Source organism: Somniosus microcephalus, chromosome 7 (assembly GCF_052327205.1).
Source record: "Somniosus microcephalus isolate GS21.2 chromosome 7, FLI_Smic_1.0, whole genome shotgun sequence".
NCBI classification, from domain to species: Eukaryota; Metazoa; Chordata; class Chondrichthyes; order Squaliformes; family Somniosidae; genus Somniosus; species Somniosus microcephalus.
The window spans coordinates 236050000-236074744 of record NC_140993.1 but is presented as its reverse complement, the minus strand read 5'-3'; the positions used below and the strand labels follow the sequence as shown (position 1 = coordinate 236074744).

Below are 24745 nucleotides of genomic sequence, written 5' to 3'. Positions count from 1 at the left end.
AGTTATTTGGAGGGAATGTTATGTCTCTCAGATATGTTTATTTTCCAATAGGCTAAGATAGGTTATAACACAGTGGCGGGAAAAATACGGCCTGCAGGACGTATCCAGCCCGCCAGTGCATCTATCTGGCCCGCAAGGCCTGGCTTCAAGGCTGAACGTCCGCCGCACCTGACCCCAAGCCTGACCCCGCCCCACTAACGTCAGGAGGTGGATCATTGTCACCAAGGCAGTAGGGCAGTTAAGCAGTGGGCTTTCGAGACGGGAGGTAAGTTACGGAGACCGGTGGCTGAGGTGGACAGGGGAGTCGCGGATTGGGCCATGGCCCCCCCCGGATGAGGGTCTTTTACCGACGGCAGCGCAGCCCCGCCCCGAAACCGATCTCTTGCTGGGTCTTTGTTTTTGCCTCTTGATGGCTGTGCGCAACTCAAAGTCAGTCACGCGAGAAATGAAATCCACTTTTATCCCCATTGCTTATTTAACCGCAACCAATTCTGACCATCCCTTTGTAACAAATCAAGTGCACTGCCAGGCCGAGCAAGAGCTCAGGCATCAGCTCACAAGTAGAAAAAAAAAGATTTTTCTTGTCAGTTGTGGTTGAAATTTATTTGACGTGTATAAAAAGTTTCAGAAGGTGAAACCCATCCCCTCTTTTTTTTCCATTTAAAAAAAAAGGTATTTTCTCCCCTTCCACTATTGATCTTTGTGGTCTATACGATTTGCTCAAGTTATAAAACAAATTATTTGCAAGTAATCCACCATGCTTCAGAAAGAGCAATAATTCCTCATCAAACTTTGTCGATATGGTCAAAAAGAGCGCAGATTGACATTTAATGAGGTCAAATTAAGAGCCTGTTTATACGATAATAAATAAACCCATCCACTGGCTTAAGATAACACTGCTCCACAGTTAAACCTGTCCCAGTTTGAACCATTTATGTTCCCCCCCCTTCCCAAAAACATTCTCACTCGCTTTCATTTTCACTCTAGTTGTCGTGCTGAAGACTTGTGCTCCAGAACTAGCCACACCTCTAGCCAAGCTGTTCCAGTACAGCTACAACACTGGCATCTGCCCAACAATGTGGAAAATTGCCCAGGTATGTCCTGTCTACAAAGAAAAGCAGGACAAATCTAATCCGGCCAATTACCGCCCCATCAGTCTGCTCTCAATCATCAGCAAAGTGATGGAAGGTGTCAACGACAACAGTGCCATCAAGTGGCACTTATTCACCAATAATCTGCTCACCGATGCTCAGTTTGGGTTCTACCAGGACCACTCGGCTCCAGACCTCATTACAGCCTTGGTCCAAACATGGACAAAAGAGCTGAATTCCAGCGGTGAGGTGAGAGTGACTGCCCTAGACATCAAGGCAGCATTTGACCGAGTGTGGCATCAAGAAGCCCTAATAAAATTGAAGTCAATGGGAATCGGGGGGGAAAGCTCTCCACTGGCTGGAGTCATACCTAGTACAAAGGAAGATGGTTGTGGTTGCTGGAGGTCAATCATCTCAGCCCCAGGACATCACTGCAGGAGTTCCTCGGGGCAGTGTCATAGGCCCAACCATCTTCAGCTGCTCCATCATATGGCCAAAAGTGGGGATGTTCGCTGATGATTGCAGTGTTCATGTTCAGTTCCATTTGTAATTCCTCAGATAATGAAGCAGTCCGTGCCTGCATGCAGCAAGACCTGGACGACATTCAGGCTTAGGCTGGTAAGTGGCAAGTAACATTCCCGCCACACAAGTGCCGGGCAATGACTACCTCCAACAAGCGATAGTCTAACCTTGACTCTTGACATTCAATGGCATTACCATTGCCGAATCCCCCACCATCAACATCCTGGGGGGGTCACCATTGACCAGAAACTTAACTGGACCAGCCACATAAATACGTAGCTACAAGAGCAGGTCAGAGGCTGGGTATTCTGCAGCGAGTGTCTCACCTCCTGACTCCCTAGAGCCTTTCCACCATCTACAAGGCACAAGTCAGGAGTGTGATGGAATACTCTCCTCTTGCCTGGATGAGTGCAGCTCCAACAACACTCAAGATCGACACCATCCAGAACAAAGCAGCCCACTTGATTTGCACCCCATCCACCATCTTAAACATTCACTCCCTCCACCAGCAGCGCATGTGGCTGCAGTGTGTGTCATCTACAAGATGCACTGCAGCAACTCTCCAAGGTTTCTTCAACAGCACCTCACAAACCCGCATCCTCTACCACCTAGAAGGACAAAGGCAGCAGGCGCAAGGGAACACCATTATCTCCAAGTTCCCCACCATCCTGACTTGGAATATATCGCCGTTCCTTCATTGTCACTGGGTCAAAATCCTGGGACTCCCTCCCTAACAGCACTGTGGGAGTACCTTCAACACATGGACTGCAGCGGTTCAAGAAGGCAGCTCAGCACCACCTTCTCGAGAGCAACTAGGGATGGGCAAGAAATGCTGGCCTTGCCAGCGACGCCCACATCCCAGGAACAAATTTTAAAAAAACACACAAGGAGAAGCCCAACTTCTTCATGCTTAGATTTCTTGTATTTTTTCTTTAGAGCAGAGTGAGGAGCCCTCGATAAAGTTAGCTCATGCAAACATAGAGGAAAAATTGCAAAAAGGAGAAATGTTTTTAAAAAACTACATGCTCTGAGACCCCAAAATATTTTGCAATGATAACATGAACTTAAAAAAAAGTGAACAAGTAAAGTTTTAAATGGCATCACTTACTCCTGGCAAATCCAGTTTTGCCATTCAGTAACTGGTTGGTATTGCTGCTAGACTTCAAAATAGGAGTCACGGGCTCTCTGCAAATAATTTGGGAAAGCAAAAATCTCTTCCAGCAACAGGAGCTGGTGAGCGGCATGCGCGGGACCTCGTGATTGGTGCTCGACCGCGCACCTTAGGGGGAACATTGGTGTGCAGCCCTTGACAGCTCACCAAAATTTGTTAAGTGGCCCTCCGGCCCAAATAATTGCCCACCCAGATTATAACACCACCTCAGAATCAAGCAATAACGGTCGTTCTTGCAATATTGTTTTTAGTGGCAACAGTGCCACCCTGTGGGGAGAAATTAAATAGCAGCTGGTATCATTGCATTATCCACTAGACATGTGATGCATGCACTTACACATACATGGTACGTATGCATATTATACACACATGTGCCTCTTTCGTGGTGCTGCATATGGATAATCAGAAAATATCATCTTTGTCTTACCTGCCTCTGTTCTTTGCATTGCTGTTTCTCTTTTTTTGTTCTCTTCTGTTTCTCTCTTACTAACCATTTCGGGTGGCAGGTGGTGTATGGCATGGCCTAATGGATAAAGGGACTACCAAGGAGCCTGTAAGTGTTACAGGGAAAATGTGGCCGGCAGCCCTCAAACTTCTTTCCTCAACCACTCATTCTTGCCCTCACTCCATCGCTCTCATCAAGTCCCCTAACCCCTTTGTTAACTCATTATCCTTTCCCCTTCCAACAACTCCCTCACTCCCATCATTACTTGTACCGCTTTCCCTTTGAACTAACAGCTGAAATCCTGTCTCCACCCCTTGCTCCACTGTCACTCAACTCTTTAATCCTCTATCTACTCCCCCTCGCTAACTCGGGAGGGGGTGGGGGGGGGGAGAGAGGGAGGTCAGGAACTCGGGGGGGAGAAAGTCAGGAAGTCAAGGGGAGTAAGTCCGGAACTTGTTGGGGAAGGAGAACAGTGAGGAAAAGGAGGGGGCGATGAGAGCAAGCACGTGATCCAGGTGGAAGATGGATTATGTTCTCCTGCCCTCTGTTAGGCCTGGATCATGTTCTTCCATCCCACCCCCTTTACACCTGCAACACATTCTCCCTCTCCTCACCCCACCCCCCCTCCCTCCCCGGTTCAAGGCAGCAGCTCACTACCACCCTCTCAAGGGCAACTAGGGATGGGCAATAAATAATTGAATTTTAAATGAGTGCATATTCCGTGTTGGTCCTACAACATGCATAACGTTACATTTATGTGTTATTTGCCGGACTCAACTATTCCAATGTTCTCCTGGCCAGCCTCCGAACTTCCACCCTCAATGAACTCGAGCTCATCCAAAACTCTGTATCCTAACACGCAGCAAGTCCATTCACCAATCACCCGTGTGCTTGTTGGCTTACATTGGCTCATGGTCCACCAACAACGTTCCTGCGACGCTAAGCTGTCTGGAGATCCCGTGCAGGCCGCTTACTGGCTTTTGAATGGGAGATTTTGCACATGTGCAAAATTTTGAATGAGCCGCGCAGCCCGTTAAAGGGACTGCGCACCCCAAAAAAAATTAGGGGGAAACATTGTCCACCAACACCTTGATTTTAAAATTCTCATCCTCATGTTAAAATCCTTCCATGGCCTCACCCTTTCCTATCTGAACTCAGCAGTGTGAGTGCTCCTAACTTGGGAGGGTGAGCCCTGTCTGTTCTCTGAAGGCAGTAGTGTTAGCCCTGAGAGCTCTGGCGCCTGCCTTTGACAATGGCTGGATCAAATTATACATTGCAGAGATCTTGATTACTCTCCAGCAGGCAGGATCAAATTATGCATTCCAGATAAACTGTTGGGTCCTCCAAGGGGACCAATTAGTAATCTGGTCTTGTCCTCCAAGGGGACCAATCAGAAATCTGGTGTTGCAAAATAGACACAATCATGTTCCTTCATTCTAACCAAATAGATTCCAATATTGACCCCTCAACTACATCATCCCTCTCCAGTGCTATAATAGTTTCTTTGATCAATACTGCCACCCCACTCCTTTTTTTCCTTCCCTATCTATTCGGATTACCTTGTAGCCAGGAATATAAAGTTCCCAATCCTCCCTTTCTTTGATTCAAGTCTCTGTTATTGCCAAGATATCATAGTCCCATGTGATGACTTGTGCATGCAGCTCACCAACCTTATTTACCATGCTACGTGCATTTATGCACTTGCACTCCAAACCCATCTTTGACTGCCTCACATTTCCCCCCTTTCTGATCCCTCCTATTTCTGAACTGTTCTTTACTCTTGTGCTATTTGTCTCCCCCAGTCCTCTGTGCACTTTGTTTCTCCTCTCCATCCTGGTGCCCACTCCCTGCCAAATTAATTTAAACCCTCCCCCATATCACTAGTTAACCTCCCCATGAGGATGTTGGTCCCAGCTCTGTTGAGGTGCAACCTGTCCACCTTGAACAGGTCCCTCCTGCCCCAGAACTGGTCCCAATGTCCTTCCTGCACCATTTCTACAGCTACATGTTAACCTGTCTTATTCTACTATTCCTATACTCACTATGCATTCATAGAACACAAAGTAAAAGCTACAATAGGTATGTAATCAATATAGCCTCTCAAAATGTTCCTCTTCCTCTCTCACTCTGAGCCTTTCTTAATTTACCTGAATAAGAAAGTTTGAAATTTGTCCTCCACCTTTTCTTCATATCATCTTGAAAGCAACGGAGAAATAAACTGCTAGAAGCTAAAGAAAAATATTCAACAGTTGAACTACTAAATAGTAATAATTTACCATGGCAAACTGGATACACTGAAATGCTCAGAATGCACCAGCTGCATTCAGCTAACAAGAGTCACAGCTCTAGGCAAAGCCTTGCCCAACAGCCTGGAACTGGACTTAATATTTAAGAGGATTCCGTTTTATTTTTCTACCCACTTCCCTCTGCCTGGCCACCTCCATTCAAAAACCTCCACAATACTCTCCTTTTGGCCATGCCTTTGGCTCCTCATACAAGGTTCTCTTTTCTTCCCCTTTTCCTATGCTCATTGCCCACTGTATTACTGTCCTTGCAACTGACAAGCATTTTGAGAGGTCTTCCTGTAGATAGGGAGCAGTATATAATGTTAGCCTGCTCTATTAGTAGCATTCGCGTGTTTGAGTCAGCGGGTTATGGGTTCAAGCGCCATTTCAAGATTTGAGCATGTAGTTTAGTCTGACTCTTCAATGCAGCACTGGTTTGAGTGCTGCATTGTCAAAGATGCCATATTTCAGATGAGTTGTCTTGGCGTGGATGCAAAAGATCCCACGGCACTATTTGAAAAAAAGGCAGGGAGTTCTCCTAGCGTCCTGGCTAACATTCTTGCAGTCAACACCACCAAAAACAGATTAACTAGTCATTCATATTAATGACTGTTTGTGGGACCTTGCTGTGTGTAAACTGGTTGCCTCATTTCCCTACATAACAGTAACCGCACTTCAAAAGAACTTTACTGGCAGTGGAGTGCATTGTGATGTCCTGAGGACATGATCAGGCACTATTTAAATGGAAGTCTGTCTTTCTTTATGTAAATGGAAGCTGTTGCTCATGTTAATCCAGGTCCCGGTCACACAGCAGCACTTCTTTGCACAACAGCACCACACAGTAATCTTCTCAAACAATCATTTATAATCTTGACAAACTATATACAGAATAAATCAAAACTATAAAGTTTACATTGTGCAAATCCAGTGATCAAAGAAATACATTGAAAGTAGTTGTGTAGAAAAGTAGCTGACTTTTCAAAAATAAAAGATTGTGAAGCTGAACAATGCTGCTACCATCTTTTCCAAATATGCACGATTTATTCATATTTCCTGGCTACTCTTAATTATAGTCTGCATGTTTTCCTATTTTAGCTGTTAAGGATGTTTTATAAAAGCATATCTATTGTTCAAAAGCAGTCTAGGAGCAAGTCTTTGGCTTAGTGGTAGCCAAACTCCGTCCCAGACAGTCCCGGCCGTCCAGTGGGTCGCTCCACCGCCCCCCCCCCCCCATTGTATGGGTTTTGGGAGCCCATAAAACCCTCCAGCTGTATACGGCTAACTGCAGCTGGCAATGATGGTTACGGCAATGGAAGGAGTGGCCTATCAGACTGTTAATCAGCCTGAAAAACCTTCCACTACTTCAAAATATTCTCCAAGGGAAGAGTGTGAAGATACAAAAGCAACAAGACAAGCATCCCAACTGTTTGAGCATCTCGGTCCATTTTTCAACAGTTCGCCTTTTTGCTCAATGATCAAACATTGAGCAGTCTAGAAAATCTGATTATCTTTCCAGTCAATAATAAAAAGCATCTGATGTTAGGAGTTTTAGAGCTGCTAAATTTGGTTTTCCTAAGGTTGGTGTACAATGGATATATGGTAAGAAAATGGTAAACAAAAATCAGATTTGTCTTTATAAGAATCTGATGGTCATTCCCACCTTTATTCCTATTATCATATTCTCTTTCCTTCTCATCATCAGAGCCCTCTACCTCTTTGATAAGCATCCTTTTTCCTTTTTTCTGTGTTTTCACAAGAGGCTGCGCATCTTTCAGCTTCTGTTCAACTTCCTGAAGCAAATTCTGAAAAGGAACATTTTGTAGGATAGTTAATCACATTGAATCAAACTACAATGTTTTTATTTTAGTAGATGATAAAAGTATGCCAAGAGTGCAGCAAATCATTTATTTGTTTTACTTAAACTAGCTAGCAGTTTAAATTAGAAAATTCATGACACTGCCCACAGTCAAATGGAGATTTACATGCCTCACCATTACTTGAGGAAAATGGAAGGTCAACTCCGGTTTGTGAAATTCTAACATTAGCATGGATTGCAGTTCACCATTCACTATAGTGTTGCTGTGCAATTACCCCTAGTCTTTTTGTTCCCGCTTGCTCATTCTTTTCCAATTACAATCTGTTGCAGCATTAAGTCTTGGTAAATCAACACAATCTGAGGACAAAGGAAGGGACAGAAATCTTCTTGCACACCCCCTCAGGTCCAGGATGCTCAATTTAAAGACCAATGTTTTAAAATACCGAAGATACCAAATCTGAGGATGTGAATGTTAAGTCTGTGTGTTCTAGTTGTATTTAAGATTAATTACTGACACAGACTACAAGAATAACGTTTCAACAGGTCTTTACTAGTTGGAGGTCAGGGCTATACTAACAGCAATATCACTACACAGTACTTATATACCGGTGGTCACCACTGGTATTACGTATACAGCAGCCAGAGAAAGTAGTACATCTCTTAAGGTGGACCAGGCTTAAGTTCTCTTAAGGTGGAACAGGTTACATACACCACAATCCTCCCTTTTTAGCTTAACAGTCATATCCCCATTTAACATAACATAATAACATATATAACTTCAGGTATAAACAGTTCAAAGGTTCAGTCTCTCAGGAGGCCTTCTGATTCGGGTTGGATAACGCCTTTCAGTGGTCTCTGATTCTTGTTGCTGAGGTGACTCCTCTAGTTGGTTTCCTATGTATTGGACGTCATCATCAGGTACATTCCCTGCCGAGGTAGATGCTTCAGGTTCATTAACGTCTTCCACAGTTGTCTCTGTCGCAATCATGGGTTCGACCCTTGCTCTCGATTCTACCAGTTGATCCGCATGACGCCTTATCACATTGTTACCAATATCTACTGTGTACATCAGAGGTCCTTGTCTGGCCCGAATTGTTCCGGACTGCCATTTTTCGTTTCCATAGTCCCTTGCCAACACTGGTTGTCCTACGTCGAAACTTCGAGTGGTCTTGTTATTAATATGCCGGAACTGTTTGTTTTCCACTTCCCTCCGCACATTTGGTTTTAACAAGTCCAACCTGGACCGCAACCTCCTGTTATAAAACATCATGGCAGGACTTTGGTTAGTTACTGCATGAGCGGCGTTTCGATATGCCATTAGGAAATTGTCCACCTTGTGTTGTAGCGGATCATCGTTCATGGCCTTTATTGCCTTTTTGAATGTTTGGACAAATCTCTCGGCCAACCCGTTTGTCACCGGATGATATGGGGCAGAGGTATAATGTTTCACCCCATTCTTCTTTAAGAATTTTTGGAATTCTTCCGACACGAACTGTGGTCCGTTGTCCGAACATATCTGTTCTGGCAATCCGTTCCTTGCGAATATTGTTCTTAACACCGCAATTGTCTTTTCTGAAGTAGTGGTATTCATCTTGATCACTTCTGGCCATTTGGAATGTGCGTCCACCGCAATTAGGAACATGGAGTCCATGAATGGACCAGCAAAGTCAATATGTACGCGTTGCCATGGGGCTGAAGGCCATTCCCATGGGTGTAGCGGTGCGATCGGAGGTGCATTTTGCACTTTTTGGCACCCAGCGCAGCTTTTCGTCAACTCCTCTATCTGTTGGTCAATACCCGGCCACCATACATAAGCCCTAGCAAGACTTTTCATCTTAACTCCCCCCAGATGACCTTCATGCAGTTCCTTTAGAACTCTTTCCCTTAACTTGGGAGGAATAATCACTCTTGTCCCGTACATCAAAGTACTATGGCAGACGGACAGCTGGTCTCGCCTTGCCGAGAATGCCGGTAACAGAGGATCACCATGTGTTGGCCATCCCTTCACTGTCACCTCGTAGACTCGGGACAGTGTCGGGTCGTTCCTGGTTTCTCTTTCAATACTTGCATTGGTGACTGGTAAACACTCGATGGTGGTCGAATGAAATAACTCAACAGGGTCAACTTTCGTCGTCTCTTCTTCAGGTAGTGGCAGGCGCGACAGTCCATCAGCATTGCCATGCTGCTTTGTACCTTTGAATTCTATTTGATATTGATGTGCCCCTAGGAAAAGGGACCATCTCTGGAGTCTCTGCTGTCATCACCGAAACACCCTTCTTAGGGTTAAAAATGGATACCAACGGCTGATGGTCTGTCAGAAGTGTGAATTTTTGGCCCTGCAGGTAATGATTAAACTTCTTCACTCCCCATACAAGGCTGAGAGCCTCCCTATCGATCTGCGCATAGTTGCGCTCAGCGGAGGTCAATGATCTGGATGCAAACGCGACTGGCCTTTCCGTGCCATTTGGCAACTTGTGTGAGAGTACTGCCCCAATACCATATGGAGAAGCATCACAAGCCAACCGAATAGGCAGTGTCGGGTTGAAGTGAGCCAACACTTCCTCTGAGGTGATCAATTCTTTGCTTTTGCGAAATGCCTTCTTACAGTTTTCGCTCCGTTCCCATGGTACCCCCTTCTGTAAAAGAGCGTTCAGCGGGTGCAGTACCGTGGATAGATTCGGTAGAAACTTATGGTAATAATCAATCCTAGAAACGACCTCAACTGAGAGACATTATCCGGAGCGGGAGCCTTTACAATTGCCTCTATCTTGTCAGGAGACTTATGGAGCCCCTCCCGGTCAATGACATGACCACAGTACGCGATCCGCTTCTGAAAGAACTCACATTTCTGCCGATTAACTCTAAGTCCATACTCTTTCAGTCTGTTGAGCACCAGTTCCAAGTTTGCGAGGTGTTCTTCATCACCATCTCCTGTAATCAGAATATCGTCCAGGTAACATTGTGTGCCTGGAATTCCCTGTAATACCTGCTCCATGGCCCTCTGCCAAATTGCTGGAGCCGATGCCACTCCAAAAACCAGCCTATTATACCGGTACAAACCTCTATGCGTGTTGATCGTGAGGTACTGGCGTGACTCTTCTTCAACCTCCATCTGCAAGTACGCCTACGCCAGGTCTATCTTGGTGAAGTGTTTCCCGCCAGACAACGAAGCAAAAATATCCTCAATCCGCGGAAGCGGATACTGCACCGTGTGAAGCACCGGATTAACGGTGATCTTGAAGTCTCCACAGATGCGAACCTTCCCTGGTTCTCCTGGCTTGTTGCTCGAAGGACGTTTCATAACGGGAACAATGGGCGTAGCCCACTCACTCCAATCTACCTTAGACAGTACACCTGAACGTTCTAGCGCTTCCAGTTCCGCTTCTACAGCAGGTCGTATTGCATAGGGTACCGGTCTGGCTTTGAAAAGTTTTGGGTGTGCATGTTCATCAATCTTGATGTTTGCCGTAATTCCTCTCAGTGTTCCCAGTCCCTGCTGGAACACCTCTTTAGCATCATCCAATATTCTGGACAATCGTTTAGGTTTGACATCTGTTTCCCCGGAATCTACCGTTAGTGCCTTTAAGGAGTGCCAGTCCATATTCATTTTCCTAATCCACTCCCGTCCCAGTAGTGGTGGACCTCCTTCAGGTAGCACATATAAGTCCATTACTTGGCTTTCTTTGCCCTTATGGACCACTTTTACCTCTATCTTTCCGATGGGGTACACTCTTTGCCCCGTGTATGTTTTCAATATAATCTCCGTATCCCGTAGGGGAATATGTTGGAATAACCTTTTGTAATCTTTCTTATTCATGATCGTCAATGCCGATCCAGTGTCCAATTCCATCTTTACTTGGACTCCTGCTATCTGAAGAGTGACCCAAATTGTCTGGAGATCTGCGTCCTTACCAACGTTGTGTACTCTTAAGCTACCCAGTTCATTACTGCTGGCGTCTGAATCTGACTTCTGTTCGTTCGAACTGTTCTTTGTCACCTTGTGTACCTTTATGTATTTTCCTTGCGGTGACTTTTTGTTGCTGGTCTTCTTTCCTGACCGGCATACTTTAGCTATGTGGCCAAGCCTGCCACACGTTCTGCATTCTTGGTTTTTAAACCAACACTGATTCTGATTATGCGTTGTCTTTCCACAACGATAACATTTTACAGTACTCAAAACCAATTGATTTGTACTGAGTTCCGGTGACCGTAGCTGCATTACTGCCATGCCTCTCGCTGCGGCTTCATGTGATGCTGCCATAGTGACCGCTTTCTCAAGCATCAGCTCATTCTCCTCGAGCAGTCGCTTTTGTGTATCTTCTTTTAATAATCCACACACAAATTTATCTCTTAGCGCATCTGTTAGTCCCGTTCCAAACTGACAGTACTTTGCTAGCTTACGCAATTCCATTAAATATTCAGCATTGCTTTCATCTTTCAGCTGCTTTCTGCTGTAAAATTTAAATCGTTCCGCTAGCATCAGCGGCGTGGGGTTTAGATGATTTCTCAGGACAGTAACAATCTCCTCGAACGTCTTCTCCGCCGGTTCATCTGGTGATAAAAGGTGTTTCAATTGCCCGTATGTCTTCGCACCCATTAAGTTTAATAAAGTTAGTGCTTTCTCATCATCTGGGATTTTATTTGCTTTACAATAATTTTGTATGCGTTCTACATACGTGGCCCAATCTTCGATGTTGCTATCAAAGGTATTAATGTTCCCATGTTTAGGCATCTTTGCAATTTTTTTTTTTTTTTAGTGATTTCCCTTTTTTTCCAAGATGGCGGCTTCCCGCTCGTCTTCGTCCTCCGCCTACAAAATGGCGGTTTCCCGCGCTTGGCGGTCTTTCCCGCGCTCGCCTTCTTCACCCGCTGGCTGCAATGGCGTTTGGCGTGCCGCTGCTGCTCCCCTTTCCCAGCGGTTAGTAACTCCCCCGACGCTGTCTCCGCTTCACCGCGGCTCCCTCGGGCATTCGCGCTTCCCCGATGTCGCGCCTCGCAGCCCTTCTTGCAGCCTGGTTATTAGCACCGGCTGCGTTCGCCTTCACCGCGGCTCTCGCGCCTTCAGTCGCCCCAGACGCTGCGCCTTTTTGGCCCGAATGCGGCCCGGCCCTTATCACCAGCCGCGATCGATGTCCCCGCGCTGCGCCTTTTGGCCCGAATGCGGCCCGGCCCTTATCTCCGGTCGCGATCGATCTCACCGTCCTTATTCCTCCGTCTTCCCTCCCCGTCTGTACAGCCAACGCGGCCGACTTTCTGCTCGCATCGCTGACCGGCTTACCCACCACCGAGGTAGAAGGAAGATAGCTGACTGCCGCTGATGGAGGCTTCGAGTTCAGGATATCTTCTGCACTCCGGGTTCTCGATGCCTGCCGCGCGACGTGTCTTCCAGCAGGGTGATGAGGGTGGATGTCTCTCTTCGACGCCCGTTTTGTGGACGAAGCCGCCATGGATATAAACTGCCGCAGGGTAAGAATCGGACTCGTCGCCACTGTTAAGTCTGTGTGTTCTAGTTGTATTTAAGATTAATTACTGACACAGACTACAAGAATAACGTTTCAACAGGTCTTTACTAGTTGGAGGTCAGGGCTATACTAACAGCAATATCACTACACAGTACTTATAAACCGGTGGTCACCACCGGTATTACGTATACAGCAGCCAGAGAAAGTAGTACATCTCTTAAGGTGGAACAGGCTTAAGTTCTCTTAAGGTGGAACAGGTTACATACACCACAGTGAAGATGTGGCTTTGTGTCAAATTTTGTTTGATAACACTCCTGTGAAGCGCCCTGGGACATTTTATAACGTTAAAGGTGCTGTATAAATACAAGTTGTTGTTGTTTATTTAGTTTAACAAATTGGAAAAAAAAAATCCTTCCTGACTATTTCCTAACTAATTTATACCTATACCAACACTATTATTATATACAATTTCTTCTAGTATGCCAGTTTATACATCTCCAATTTACTAGCAAGTCTAGTTAAGAGGTGAAGAGATAAATATTGGGGAGATCGAAGCCATTGTCTTCTGTCCCCGTCACAAACTCCATTCCCTAGTCACCAACTCGATCCCTCTCCCTGGCAACTGTCTGAGACTGAACCAGACTGTTTGCAACCTTTGTCTCACATTTGACCCAGAGATGAGCTTCCGACCACATATCCGTGCCATCACTAAGGCCGCCTATTTCCACCTTCGTAAAATTGCCCGACTCCGCCCCTGCCTCAGCTCATCTGCTGCTGAAACCCTCATCCATACCTTTGTTATCTCTAGACTTGATTATTCCAATGCATTCCTGGCCGGCCTCCTACTTTCTACCCTCCGTAAACTTGAGGTCATCCAAAACTCTTCTGCCCATGTCCTAACTCGCACCAAGTCCCGTTCACCCATCACCCCTGTGCTCGCTGACCTACATTGGCTCCTGGTTAAGCAATGCCTCGATTTTAAAATTCTCATCCTTGTTTTCAAATCCCTCCATGACCTCTACCCTACCCCCCCCATCTCTGCAATCTCCTCCAGTCCTACAACCCTCCGTGATATCTGCGCTCCTCCAATTCTGGCCTCGAGCATCCCCGATTTTAATCACTCCACCATTGGCAGCAGTGCCTTCAGCTGCCGAGGCCCTAAGCTCTGGAATTCCCTCCCTAAACCTCTCTTTCCTCCTTAAAACCTGCCTCTCATCTACCCTAATAGCTCCTTATGTGGCTTTGTGTCAAATTTTGTTTGATAACACTCCTGTGAAGCGCCTTGGGACATTTTATAACGTTAAAGGTGCTGTATAAATACAAGTTGTTGTTGTTTATTTAGTTTAACAAATTGGGGGGGGGAAATTCCTCCCTTCCTAACTAATTTATACCTATACCAATGCTATTATATACAATTTCTTCTAGTATGCCAGTTTATACATCTCCAATTTACTAGCAAGTCTAGTTATGTTGCATTCCTTCTATTTTGTGCTTTCTCAAGTTCTTACCTTTGCTATGGGATTGTCTGGTTCAGCTTGCAACACTTTCTTCAAGTCATCTGTTGCTGCTTGATAGTTACCCAACTGTTTATGAACAGTGGCACAACGTAGATGTGCTGTAAAACAATGCAATTAGCACAACATCAATAACCATTGTTAAAATGTCACAATAAAATCCTTCAGGCTATAATTTATCATTCTTATCATTCATGTTTATTTCACATTGAAAAAAGATACCTTACCAACTATCTCTAAACATATTGTTTAGGACATGCCCAAAGTTACCATCACAACTTACTTCATAAAGGTTTCACATTTATTCTATTGAACTGATGCAGCACTGGAGACATTTTCTTTAGAAATTGCAACAATCTTCAGTTATTTAAAGAAAATACACTTATATTCTGGTTACATTCCCCTTAAGTGCTCTGTATCCACAGAAGGCAGCCATGAAACCTCCTTGCTACATACTACCCTGCACTTTACAGGAGCCTTTATGAATGAAGATATCTATACCCCATGTGTGGAGAGTTCATTTCATCCTCTAGATCTACCTGTGAGCACTCAGCATCATAATGTCCATGTGGCAGTCGCCAAGCTATAAAGTGGCAGATTGCAAGCTGTATTAAGAATCTACAAGGAGGCCCTCATCTCAGTCACCCCAGTCAGCACATGTGCTATGCCCATCTTCAGAGACTGGTAACCCTTGATGGCGAATTCAGTAGTTGTCAGCTATTCACTGCCATCTGGAACCATCCTCTCGCTCGTGGACTAGTTCCAAGCAGCTTCCCCATTGATTCCATTTACCACACTCAGCCCAGAGTATCAACGAAAACTCTTGTTGGGTAGCACTGGCCAAGTATCACTCTTAAATCCACTGAGCCAAAAGACACAGCTATTGTCGCAGCCCAGTGCCTTTACCCCACCATTGGCTGTCATGCCTTCAGACCCTAAGTTCTGGAATTCCCTCCCTAAACTTCTCTGCTTCTCCATCTCTCTCCTCCTTTATGACACTTCTTAAAACCTATCTCTTTGACCAAGCTTTTAGTCACCTATCCTAATATCTCCTTTGGCTTGGTGTCACTTTTTGACTGATTACACTCCGGTGAGCAACTTGGGACGTATTACTACATTAAAGGAGCTATGTAAATGCAAGTTGATGTAAAGATAAGTGATTTTCTGTTATATGGATATGATGTTACAACGCTGTAGGATAATGTTACCAACAGCTGGCAGCCATGTTTGCCTCAGTAAAAATGTGACCCAGGTTCAGACTTTGCAAATGGCTGTCTGAAGTCTTTGCTAATGGCTGTCTGAAGTCTTTGCTGGAGTAAACTCATCTGGTCTCAGTGTCCTGTAGACAGTAATGCTGGTTTTTTTCCTGGCACATAAATTACTGGCCTGCACACATACTATAAATTACAGCAGGACTCTGGAATTCACCCAGACAGAATGAGATAATGTCAGCCATGACAAGCTATTTCACAAGTAGTCCAGAATACTAGAACCAGAGGACACAGCCTGAGTTTGAAGGGAGGTAAATGCAAAACTAATCTTTAGAAACAATATTTCAGTGAGCGAGTGGTCAATCTATGGAACAGCTCAATAGGGAGATGGTGGAAGTACTTCGTTTTGATTCATTCAAATGCAAATCAGATAGATTTCTTTCAGAAAGTAACATTTTGGGATACAGTATATGAGTAATTTGATACACGACGTGGTGAGTGTTGTTAAATCCGTGTATCTTGATGTATGGTGTCCTTCAATAAATAGACAGAGACTGCAGATAACAAACAACAGGTGTTTACTGGATGAGGGTTACTCTAAAACTAACAGTACAGATCCCTAGCAGGGTTTATATACAGGTGTGGTCACTGCCGGTACTACAGTATACAGGAGCTGTAAAAAGTAGTTCTCCCCTTAAAGGTACATACACTATAATTCCTCCCCTTTTAGATTAACAGTACCATAACATTCATTTAACAATTAACACTTTTAACATGCAACATTAACTGAAAATAGTCCATTTATAAATTCAGTCTTTGGGGCGGCTTCCTGATCCTTTCTGGATAGCGCCTTTCCTGAGTGTCTTGCTCTTGGTGCGGAGGCAATTCTGGCCCCCTGTCGTCAGTTGGTTCATCAGCTTCCGATGCTACTGTTTCTGGGGTAGATGCTACCTGTATGTTGGGTTCATCACCAGGTACGCGAGACCTGGGGTTGACTCGTTCCTGTGACTCTAGGATCTGGTCGACATGGTGTCTCACAATGTTCTCCCCAACATCCACTGTGTACATTAGTGGCCCCTGCCGTGTGCATATTGTTCCTGGTTGCCATTTCTCTGTTCGGTAGTCGCGGGCCAAGACTGGTTGCCCTACATTGAAGCTCCTTGTTGGCTTCTCATTGATGTGCTGGAATTGCTTATTCTCAACATCTCTTCGTACATTTGGTCTGAGCAAATCCAGACGAGATCGCAACCTTCGGTTAAAGAACATCATGGCCGGGGTCTGGTTGGTGACTGCATGTGTCGCATTTCTGTAGGCTAACAGGAAATTGTCCACCTTATGCTGCAGTGGAATGTCGTCATTGCACATGGCCCTTACTGCTTTTTTAAAGGTTTGTACGAACCTCTCAGCCAATCCATTTGTGGCTGGATGATACGGAGCGGATGTGTAATGCCTTACCCCATTCCTTTTCATAAATCTTCGAAACTCTTCGGACACAAACTGTGGTCCGTTATCAGAGCAAATCTGCTCTGGCAAGCCGTTCCTGGCAAATATGGTCCGTAGGACTGCAATAGTTTTCTCCGTGGTGGTGGAGGACATTTTGATCACCTCCGGCCATTTCGAGTGCGCATCCACGGCTATTAAAAACATTGAGTCCCTGAATGGACCAGCAAAATCAATATGCACCCGTTGCCATGGAGATGAGGGCCACTCCCATGGGTGTAGAGGAGCATGTGGTGGTGCATTTTGGATCTTCTGGCATCCTGAGCAGCTCTTTGTCAGGTCCTCGATTTGCTGATCGATCCCCAGCCACCACACATAAGCCCTAGCAAGGCTTTTCATTTTCACCCCTCCCAGATGGCCTTCGTGAAGCTCATTGAGCACTCTCTCCCTTAACTTGGGTGGAATTACCACTCGGGATCCACACATCACTGTCCCCTGGCATACTGACAGCTGTTCTCTTCTGGATGAGAATGCTGGCAACAGTGAGTCGCCATGTGTTGGCCATCCCTTCACCGTCAAGTCATATACCCGAGACAGTGTCGGGTCATTTCGGGTCTCCTTCTCTATATCAGCATTAGTTACTGGCAAGCGTTCAATTATAGTCGAATAAAATATTTCGACAGGGTCCACTGCTGGTGCTTCCACCGCAGTAGGCAGTGGCAGGCGTGATAGCCCATCAGCGTTTCCATGCTGTTTCGTGCCCTTACACTCGATTTCATATTGGTTCGCCCCTAGAAAAAGGGACCATCTTTGTAGCCGTTGCGCAGTCATCACCGGAACGCCCTTCTTTGGATTAAAGATGGAGACAAGTGGTTGGTGGTCAGTCAGCAAGGTGAACTTCTGCCCGTGCAGATAGTGGTTGAACTTTTTCACTCCCCACACTAGGCTGAGGGCCTCCCTGTCAATCTGGGCGTAGTTACGCTCGGCTGAGGTTAGTGACCGAGACGCAAAGGCTACTGGCCTCTCCGAGCCGTCCGGGAATTTGTGCGACAGCACCGCTCCAATGCCATAGGGTGATGCATCACACGCCAACCGAATTGGTAGTGCTGGGTTGAAATGAGCCAACACCTCTTTTGATGTGATCAATTCTTTGCACTTCTGGAAAGCTCGTTTACATTAGTCATTCCACTTCCATGTTACCCCCGTTTGCAGTAGGGTGTTCAGTGGGTGTAGTACTGTAGACAAATTCGGCAAGAACTTATGGTAGCAGTTCACCAGCCCGAGGAACGACCTCAGTTGTGACACATTTTCCGGTGCTGGAGCCTTGATTACTGCCTCAATCTTTTCAGGGGACTTATGTAACCCCTCTTCATCAATAACGTGGCCACAATACGAGATCTGCTTCTGGAAAAACTCGCATTTGTGGCGATTAGCTCGGAGCCCATATTCCTTCAATCTAGTGAGCACCTGCTCCAGGTTGGCGAAGTGATCACTGTCATTTTCGCCCGTGACCAGGATGTCGTCCAAATAACACTGGGTCCCTGGAATCCCTTGCAGGACTTGATCCATTGCCCTTTGCCAAATAGCCGGAGCTGATGCTACCCCAAACACCAGCCGGTTGTATTGGTAGAGACCTTTATGAGTGTTGATCGTGAGGTACTGTTTCGAGGCTTCTTCTACCTCCATTTGCAGGTACGCCTGGGCCAGATCAATCTTAGTGAAGTGTTTCCCTCCAGATAGCGAGGCGAAAATATCTTCAATCCGCGGAAGCGGATATTGTACAGTGTGAAGGACTGGGTTCACTGTCACCTTAAAGTCCCCACAGATGCGAACCTTCTTTGGTTCCCCAGGCGTATTACTCAATGACCTCTTCATTACAGGAACAATGGGTGTAGCCCACTCGCTCCAGTCCACTTTGGACAGTACTCCTGAACGTTCCAAACCTTCCAGCTCTGCTTCGACGGCTGGGCAGATCGCATAAGGTCTTAAAAAACTTTGGGCTTGCATTTTCCTCTATTTTGATTGTCGCTGTTATGCCTTTTAGTGTTCCGAGTCCCTCCTGGAACATTTCTTGTGCGTCAGTTAGCATTTTTGACAGTCGTCCAGGTGTGACGTCGTCATCCTTTTTGGCATCTACAGTCAGTGCTTGTATGGAATGCCAATCTAGCTGTATCTTCCGGATCCATTCACGCCCTAGTAGTGGTGGTCCTCCATCTGGCAATACATATAGGTCCATTTTTGGTGTTTCCTTGCCGTTATATATAACGTTCACCCTTATTTTTCCTTTGGGGTAGACTTTTTGCCCCGTGTACGTCTTCAAGACAATCTCCGTATCTCTCAAGGGTATATGTGAGAATAGCCGCTTGTAGTCCCTTCAGTTTATGACTGTTAGGGCTGATCCTGTGTCCAATTCCATTTTCACTTGGACTCCGGCTATCTTGAGCGTGACCCAGATAGTTTGGTGATCCTCCGTTTTGATCACATTATGTAGTTTCAGACAACCCAGCTCCTTGCTTCCAGAGTCTGTATCACTCTTCAGTTCATCTGAACTACTCTCCGTCACCTTATGTACCTTCTTGTACTTCTCCTGTGGGGATTTCTTGCTGCTGGTTTTCTTTTCCGACCTGCAGACTCTTGCTATGTGTCCTACTTTTCCACACTGCCTGCACACTTGGTCCTTGAACCAGCAATCCTTATGGTCGTGTGTTGTTCTGCCGCAGCGATAGCACTTCACTGTTCCGTATGACATTTCATTTGTGCCATATTCTTGCGGTCTCCGTTGTATCTCCGCAGCGCCCTGTGCTGCTGCTTCGTGTGATACTGCCATGCTGAAAGCCTTGTCCAGCGTAAGATCCTTTTCTGATAGAAGCCGTTTCTGGGTTCCTTCACTTTGAAGCCCACACACAAACTTGTCCCTTAAAGTATCTGCTAGTCTCATTCCAAACTGGCAGTGTTTCGATAGCTTGCGCAGTTCCATTAACAACTCAGCATTACTTTCATCTTTATGCTGGTTCCTTTTGTGAAACTTAAATCTTTCCGCTATCAGCAGTGGTGTGGGGTCTAAGTGGTCCTGTAGTATTGACACTATGTTTTCAAAATCCTTTTCCGCTGGCTTCTCTGGGGTTACTAGGTTTCGCAGCAAGCCATACATTTTTGCACCCATTGAATTCAACAATACCAGCGCTTTCCTGTCATCTGGCACTTCATTCGCCTTGCAGTACACTTCTATGCGTTCGACATATGTCGTCCAATCTTCGACTTGTCGAACGCTGTGACACTGCCACTCTTCGGCATCCCTGGGTGTGGTTAGACTGGCTCAAAATGGCGTCTCCCGCGCTCTCCCTTCTTCTCCACTGCGGCTCAAACAAAATGGCGTCTCCCGCGCTCTCCCTTCTCCGCTGTGGCTAAAAAAAAATGGCGTCTCCTGCGCTCTCCCTTCTTCTCCGCTGCGGCTCAAACAAAATGGCGTCTCCCGCGCTCTCCCTTTCTTTCCGCGCTCTCCCTTCTCCGCTGCAGCTAAAAAACAAAATGGCGTCTCCCGCGCTCTCCCTTCTTCTCCGCTGCGGCTCAGGTGGCGTCTCCCACGCTTTCCTTTCTTCTCCGCGGACGCTGTTCGGCCCTTGAACACTGGCTGCGCTCTGCGCGTTTTCCTGCGCGCCTCTCTCGTTGACGCCGCTCGATCCTGAACCCTGGCTGCGCCCTGTGCGCTTTACCCTCTCTGTCTTTTTTTTTTTTTTCTCGTCGACGCCGCTCGGTTTTCAACCCCGGCTATGCCCTGTGCGCTTTACCCTCTCTCTTACCCCGTTGACGCTGCTCGGCCTTTTTCTGTGCCGTCGGTCGGCTCCAGCCGCCGCTGTCCAGGAAGGGTCTGCGTCGTACCTGTTGCCAGCCCGTTGCGCTGGATCGTCGTGACTGGAGAACCAAGCCCAGCTCTCAACAGCCTCCTCTGCGATGCTCAAGTCTTCTCTGGATGGTCGACGCCCGTATTTCTGGACTCGCCCGCCTTCTTTCACTGTTCTCCAGGAGCGAATCCCTGGGAGGTGATGCAGAGTTGCAGGTAGGTTTGAATCCACTCGTCGCCAATGTTAAATCCGTGTATCTTGATGTATGGTGTCCTTCAATAAATAGGCAGAGACTGCAGATAACAAACAACAGGTGTTTACTGGATGAGGGTTACTCTAAAACTAACAGTACAGATCCCTACTCAGGGTTTATATACAGGTGTGGTCACTGCCGGTACTACAGTATACAGGAGCTGTAAAAAGTAGTTCTCCCCTTAAGGTACATACACTACAAGTGTAGCATGCTTGAGAGGGACAGGTGACTTTGGATTCCAAAGTTCTCCACCACTGGGGTTTTCCTCGTGTCATGTCTGGATCTGTTGTAGACTAATTAAGAGAGCTTGATTGCTGTGACTGGTCAACAACTCCATTATCAATGTATCATGTGATTACCAGGATGGTAGAAGGCGAACTAGATGGACCTTGGTTTTATTCGTCTAGTACTTCCTATATTCCTATGAGAGTAGAAAGTGAAAGAGGATGCAAAAAACACGAGAAGTCATCAGAGGTTTCAAGAAAAAGCAAAAGGCAGAGGAAAGAATAGAAAAGCTAGGAAAGCAAGAACAAAATGGGAAAAGCAATGGAAAGCGGGCATAAGCCAGAATCAGCAACTCAACAAGTTAGCACAACTTTACAGTATGTATTAGTATTTCAAAATAACACAAAAAGTATCTTTCAATTTGGGAAACGATGAAAATCTATATCAAAAGTTACTCGCTGATGCTGAGCACAAGAACCTTAAAGATCACCTTTAACTAAATTAGTTAGTGCCAGTAAAGCGAAGGCACTCCATATTACTTTACTGTGCTTCTGGATTCAGTCTCGATGAATACAACGGAGTACAGGGAAACACTGTGTGTATGTAGATAAACCTGTATAATCCCCTTTTAACTGCTGTATTCCCCTCCCCCCGCAAGACAGTTGCAAGCTGAGAGGAATAAGGCATGTTCAGACTTGCCTGCTGCTGAGAGAAGGAAAACCAATCAGGTTCCAGCAGGTGACCAATCCGTGAGTCATCACAGGTTCGCGGGCTGTACGAATTCAGTACTGTATTGTGAGAGTTGGAGTAAAGACCTATTTCTTGTAGCTCGCTGTGTTGCCTAATTCTTTACGCGGGAGACCGTAGTCTCCCACATTGGTGACCCCGAATGTCGGCGGCCGAAGCCCCCGACTCACGTAGCACTACAGAGGCTAGCAACGACCCGACGGCAACCAGCAGCAGCCCGATGTCGGCCGGCGCCGTGTCCTTGAAGCTCCCCACCTTCTGGGAACACCAAGCACCGGCTTGGTTCGCGCACACGGAGGCCCAATTCACCCTTCGCAGGGTTCAAGACGATGAAGAAAGGTACCTCCACGTAGTCTCAGCACTAGCAAGCTCCAACGCCGCCGAAGTTCTCGACCTGCTGGGGAACCCACCACAGACCGGCAAGTACTCAACCATTAAGGGCCGCTTGCTGCAGGCTTACGGCCTGTCCGGGGAGGAGAGGGCCCGCAGGCTTCTTTCACTACCAGGCCTCGGCGACTCTACCCCGACCCAGTTGATGAGCCGGATGCTTGCGCTCCTGGGCTCTGAACCGCAGTGCTTCTTGTTTCGGGCCCTTTTCCTCAGCCTGCTTCCTCAGCAGGTACAGACTGCCCTCGCGGGGTCCCCGATCACGGACTGCGTACAACTGGCAGCCGCCGCGGACAAAGTCTTCGCCGTCGCCCAACTCGGCTGTGCAGCCGCGAGGCTCCCCGACACCACCGAGCGCGCGCCGCCACGCCAGGCCACAGAACTATGCTACTACCACGCGCGTTTCGGCCACAAGGCCCAACGCTGCAGAGCACCCTGCTCTTTCGATCAAACCAAGATGGCCGCCCGGCCCAACGCGCCAGCCCCGCGCCGCCGTCTAGGCCCGCTCGACCGCACCCCCGCCGCCACGATGGCCATCGGCACCGCAGGTAAACTGCTGTACATAACCGACTCCCTTTCAGGGCGCAGATTCTTTTGCGACACTGGAGCCCAATGCAGCATAATTCCTGCCTCCCAGCTCGACATCCAGGCAGGCTGCAGCGGCCCACCCCTCGTGGCGGCAAATGGCGCAGCCATCGCTACTTTTGGAAAGCGACGGGCCGAGGTTTGTTTCAACGGCCAGCGATTTACGTGGGATTTCGTGACGGCCTCGGTGGCACATCCCTTGCTGGGCGCCGATTTTCTTTGCGCCCACGGACTCCTGGTCGACGTCCGCGACAGGCGCCTGATCGACGCAGCAACTTTCGCTTCACTAGCCTGCCAGCAGAGCAACAGCCCGGCCCTCGTCGGGTCCTGCTCTGCCCTGGCGGATGACGACTACGCCCGCCTACTCACAGATTTCCCGAGGCTCACACAACCGACCTTCTCAGCCGCGGCAGCCAAGCATGGTGTCGAGCACCACATCGCCACTACGGGACCACCAGTGTTCGCCCGAGCCAGACGCCTGGACCCAGCCAAGATGGCGGTGGCCAAGGAAGAATTCGCCACGATGGAGAAACTGGGCATCATCCGCCGCTCGAACAGCCCCTGGTCGTCCCCCCTCCACATTGTGCCCAAGCCGGGCGGTGGCTGGCGCCCCTGCGGCGACTACAGACGGCTCAACGACGCCACCACGCCTGATAGATACCCCATTCCGCACATCCAAGGCTTCTCGGCGCACCTAGCAGGAAAGTCCATCTTTTCCAAGGTCGACCTGATTCGCGGCTACCATCAGGTCCCCGTCCACCACGCAGACGTCATAACCCCCTTCGGACTGTTCGAGTTCCTGCGCATGCCCTTCGGGCTCAAGAACGCCGCACAGGCCTTCCAACGGCTCATGGATTCCGTCCTACTGGACCCGAGCTTCCTGTTCGTCTATCTGGACGATATCCTCGTGGCCAGCACCAGCAAGGCCGAGCACATCGCGCATTTGCGCTCGCTTTTCCAGCGCCTCAGCCAACACGGGCTAATCGTCAACCCGGCCAAATGCCAGTTCGGAGCAGCCCAAATTGACTTTCTCGGCCACAGAATCTCGCCAAGGGGAGCCATTCCCCTACCTTCCAAGGTGCAGGCGGTGGCGGACTTTCCCCAGCCCACCTCGGTCAAGGCGCTGCAGGAATTTTTGGGGATGGTCAATTTCTATCACCGTTTCGTGCCCAAGGCCGCCTCACTCATGCGCCCCCTCTACGAAGCCACCAGGGGCAAAACGGGCAAAGAGCAACTCACCTGGTCCAGCGAGATGGCGACAGCCTTCCACCAGACCAAAAGCGCCTTGGCCAACGCCACACTACTGGCCCACCCCATCCCGGGCGCCAAGACCGCCCTCACCACGGACGCCTCGGATTACGCCGTCAGCGCTGTCCAGCAACAGTGGGTCGAAGGCGCGTGGCAGCCACTGGCATTTTTCAGCCGACAGCTGTGCAAGAACGAGCAGGCCTACAGCACGTTCGACAGAGAGCTCCTGGCTTTGTTCCTGGCAATCCGGCACTTCCGTTTCCTCCTGGAAGGCCGGCCGTTCACCGCATTCGTGGACCACAAGCCGCTCACTTTCGCCATGGCCAAAGTAACCGAACCCTGGTCCGCGCGCCAACAGCGCCAACTCAACTTCATCTCGGAGTTCACCACGGACATCCGCCACGTCGCCGGCAAGGACAATTTGGTGGCCGACTGCCTCTCAAAAGACACTCGCTCCACGCAGTGCACCTGGGCGTCGATTACGCCAGCATGGCGAGAGAC

General features: G+C 47.7%; 1 protein-coding gene across 5 annotated transcripts in view; it reads right to left on the bottom strand.

Moving 5' to 3' along the window:
• Window positions 1-24745, bottom strand: part of LOC147115157 (sperm-associated antigen 1-like) — a 169773-nt gene that overhangs the window by 95908 nt on the left and 49120 nt on the right. For all 5 annotated transcript variants that reach the window (XM_085993451.1, XM_085993453.1, XM_085993452.1 and 2 more), the window contains 2 exons: window positions 14301-14407; window positions 7175-7316 (listed from right to left, as the gene is read on the bottom strand). In XM_085993451.1, coding sequence (XP_085849577.1) covers window positions 7175-7316; window positions 14301-14407 — 249 coding nt within the window. The remainder of the gene's footprint in view (window positions 1-7174; window positions 7317-14300; window positions 14408-24745) is intronic.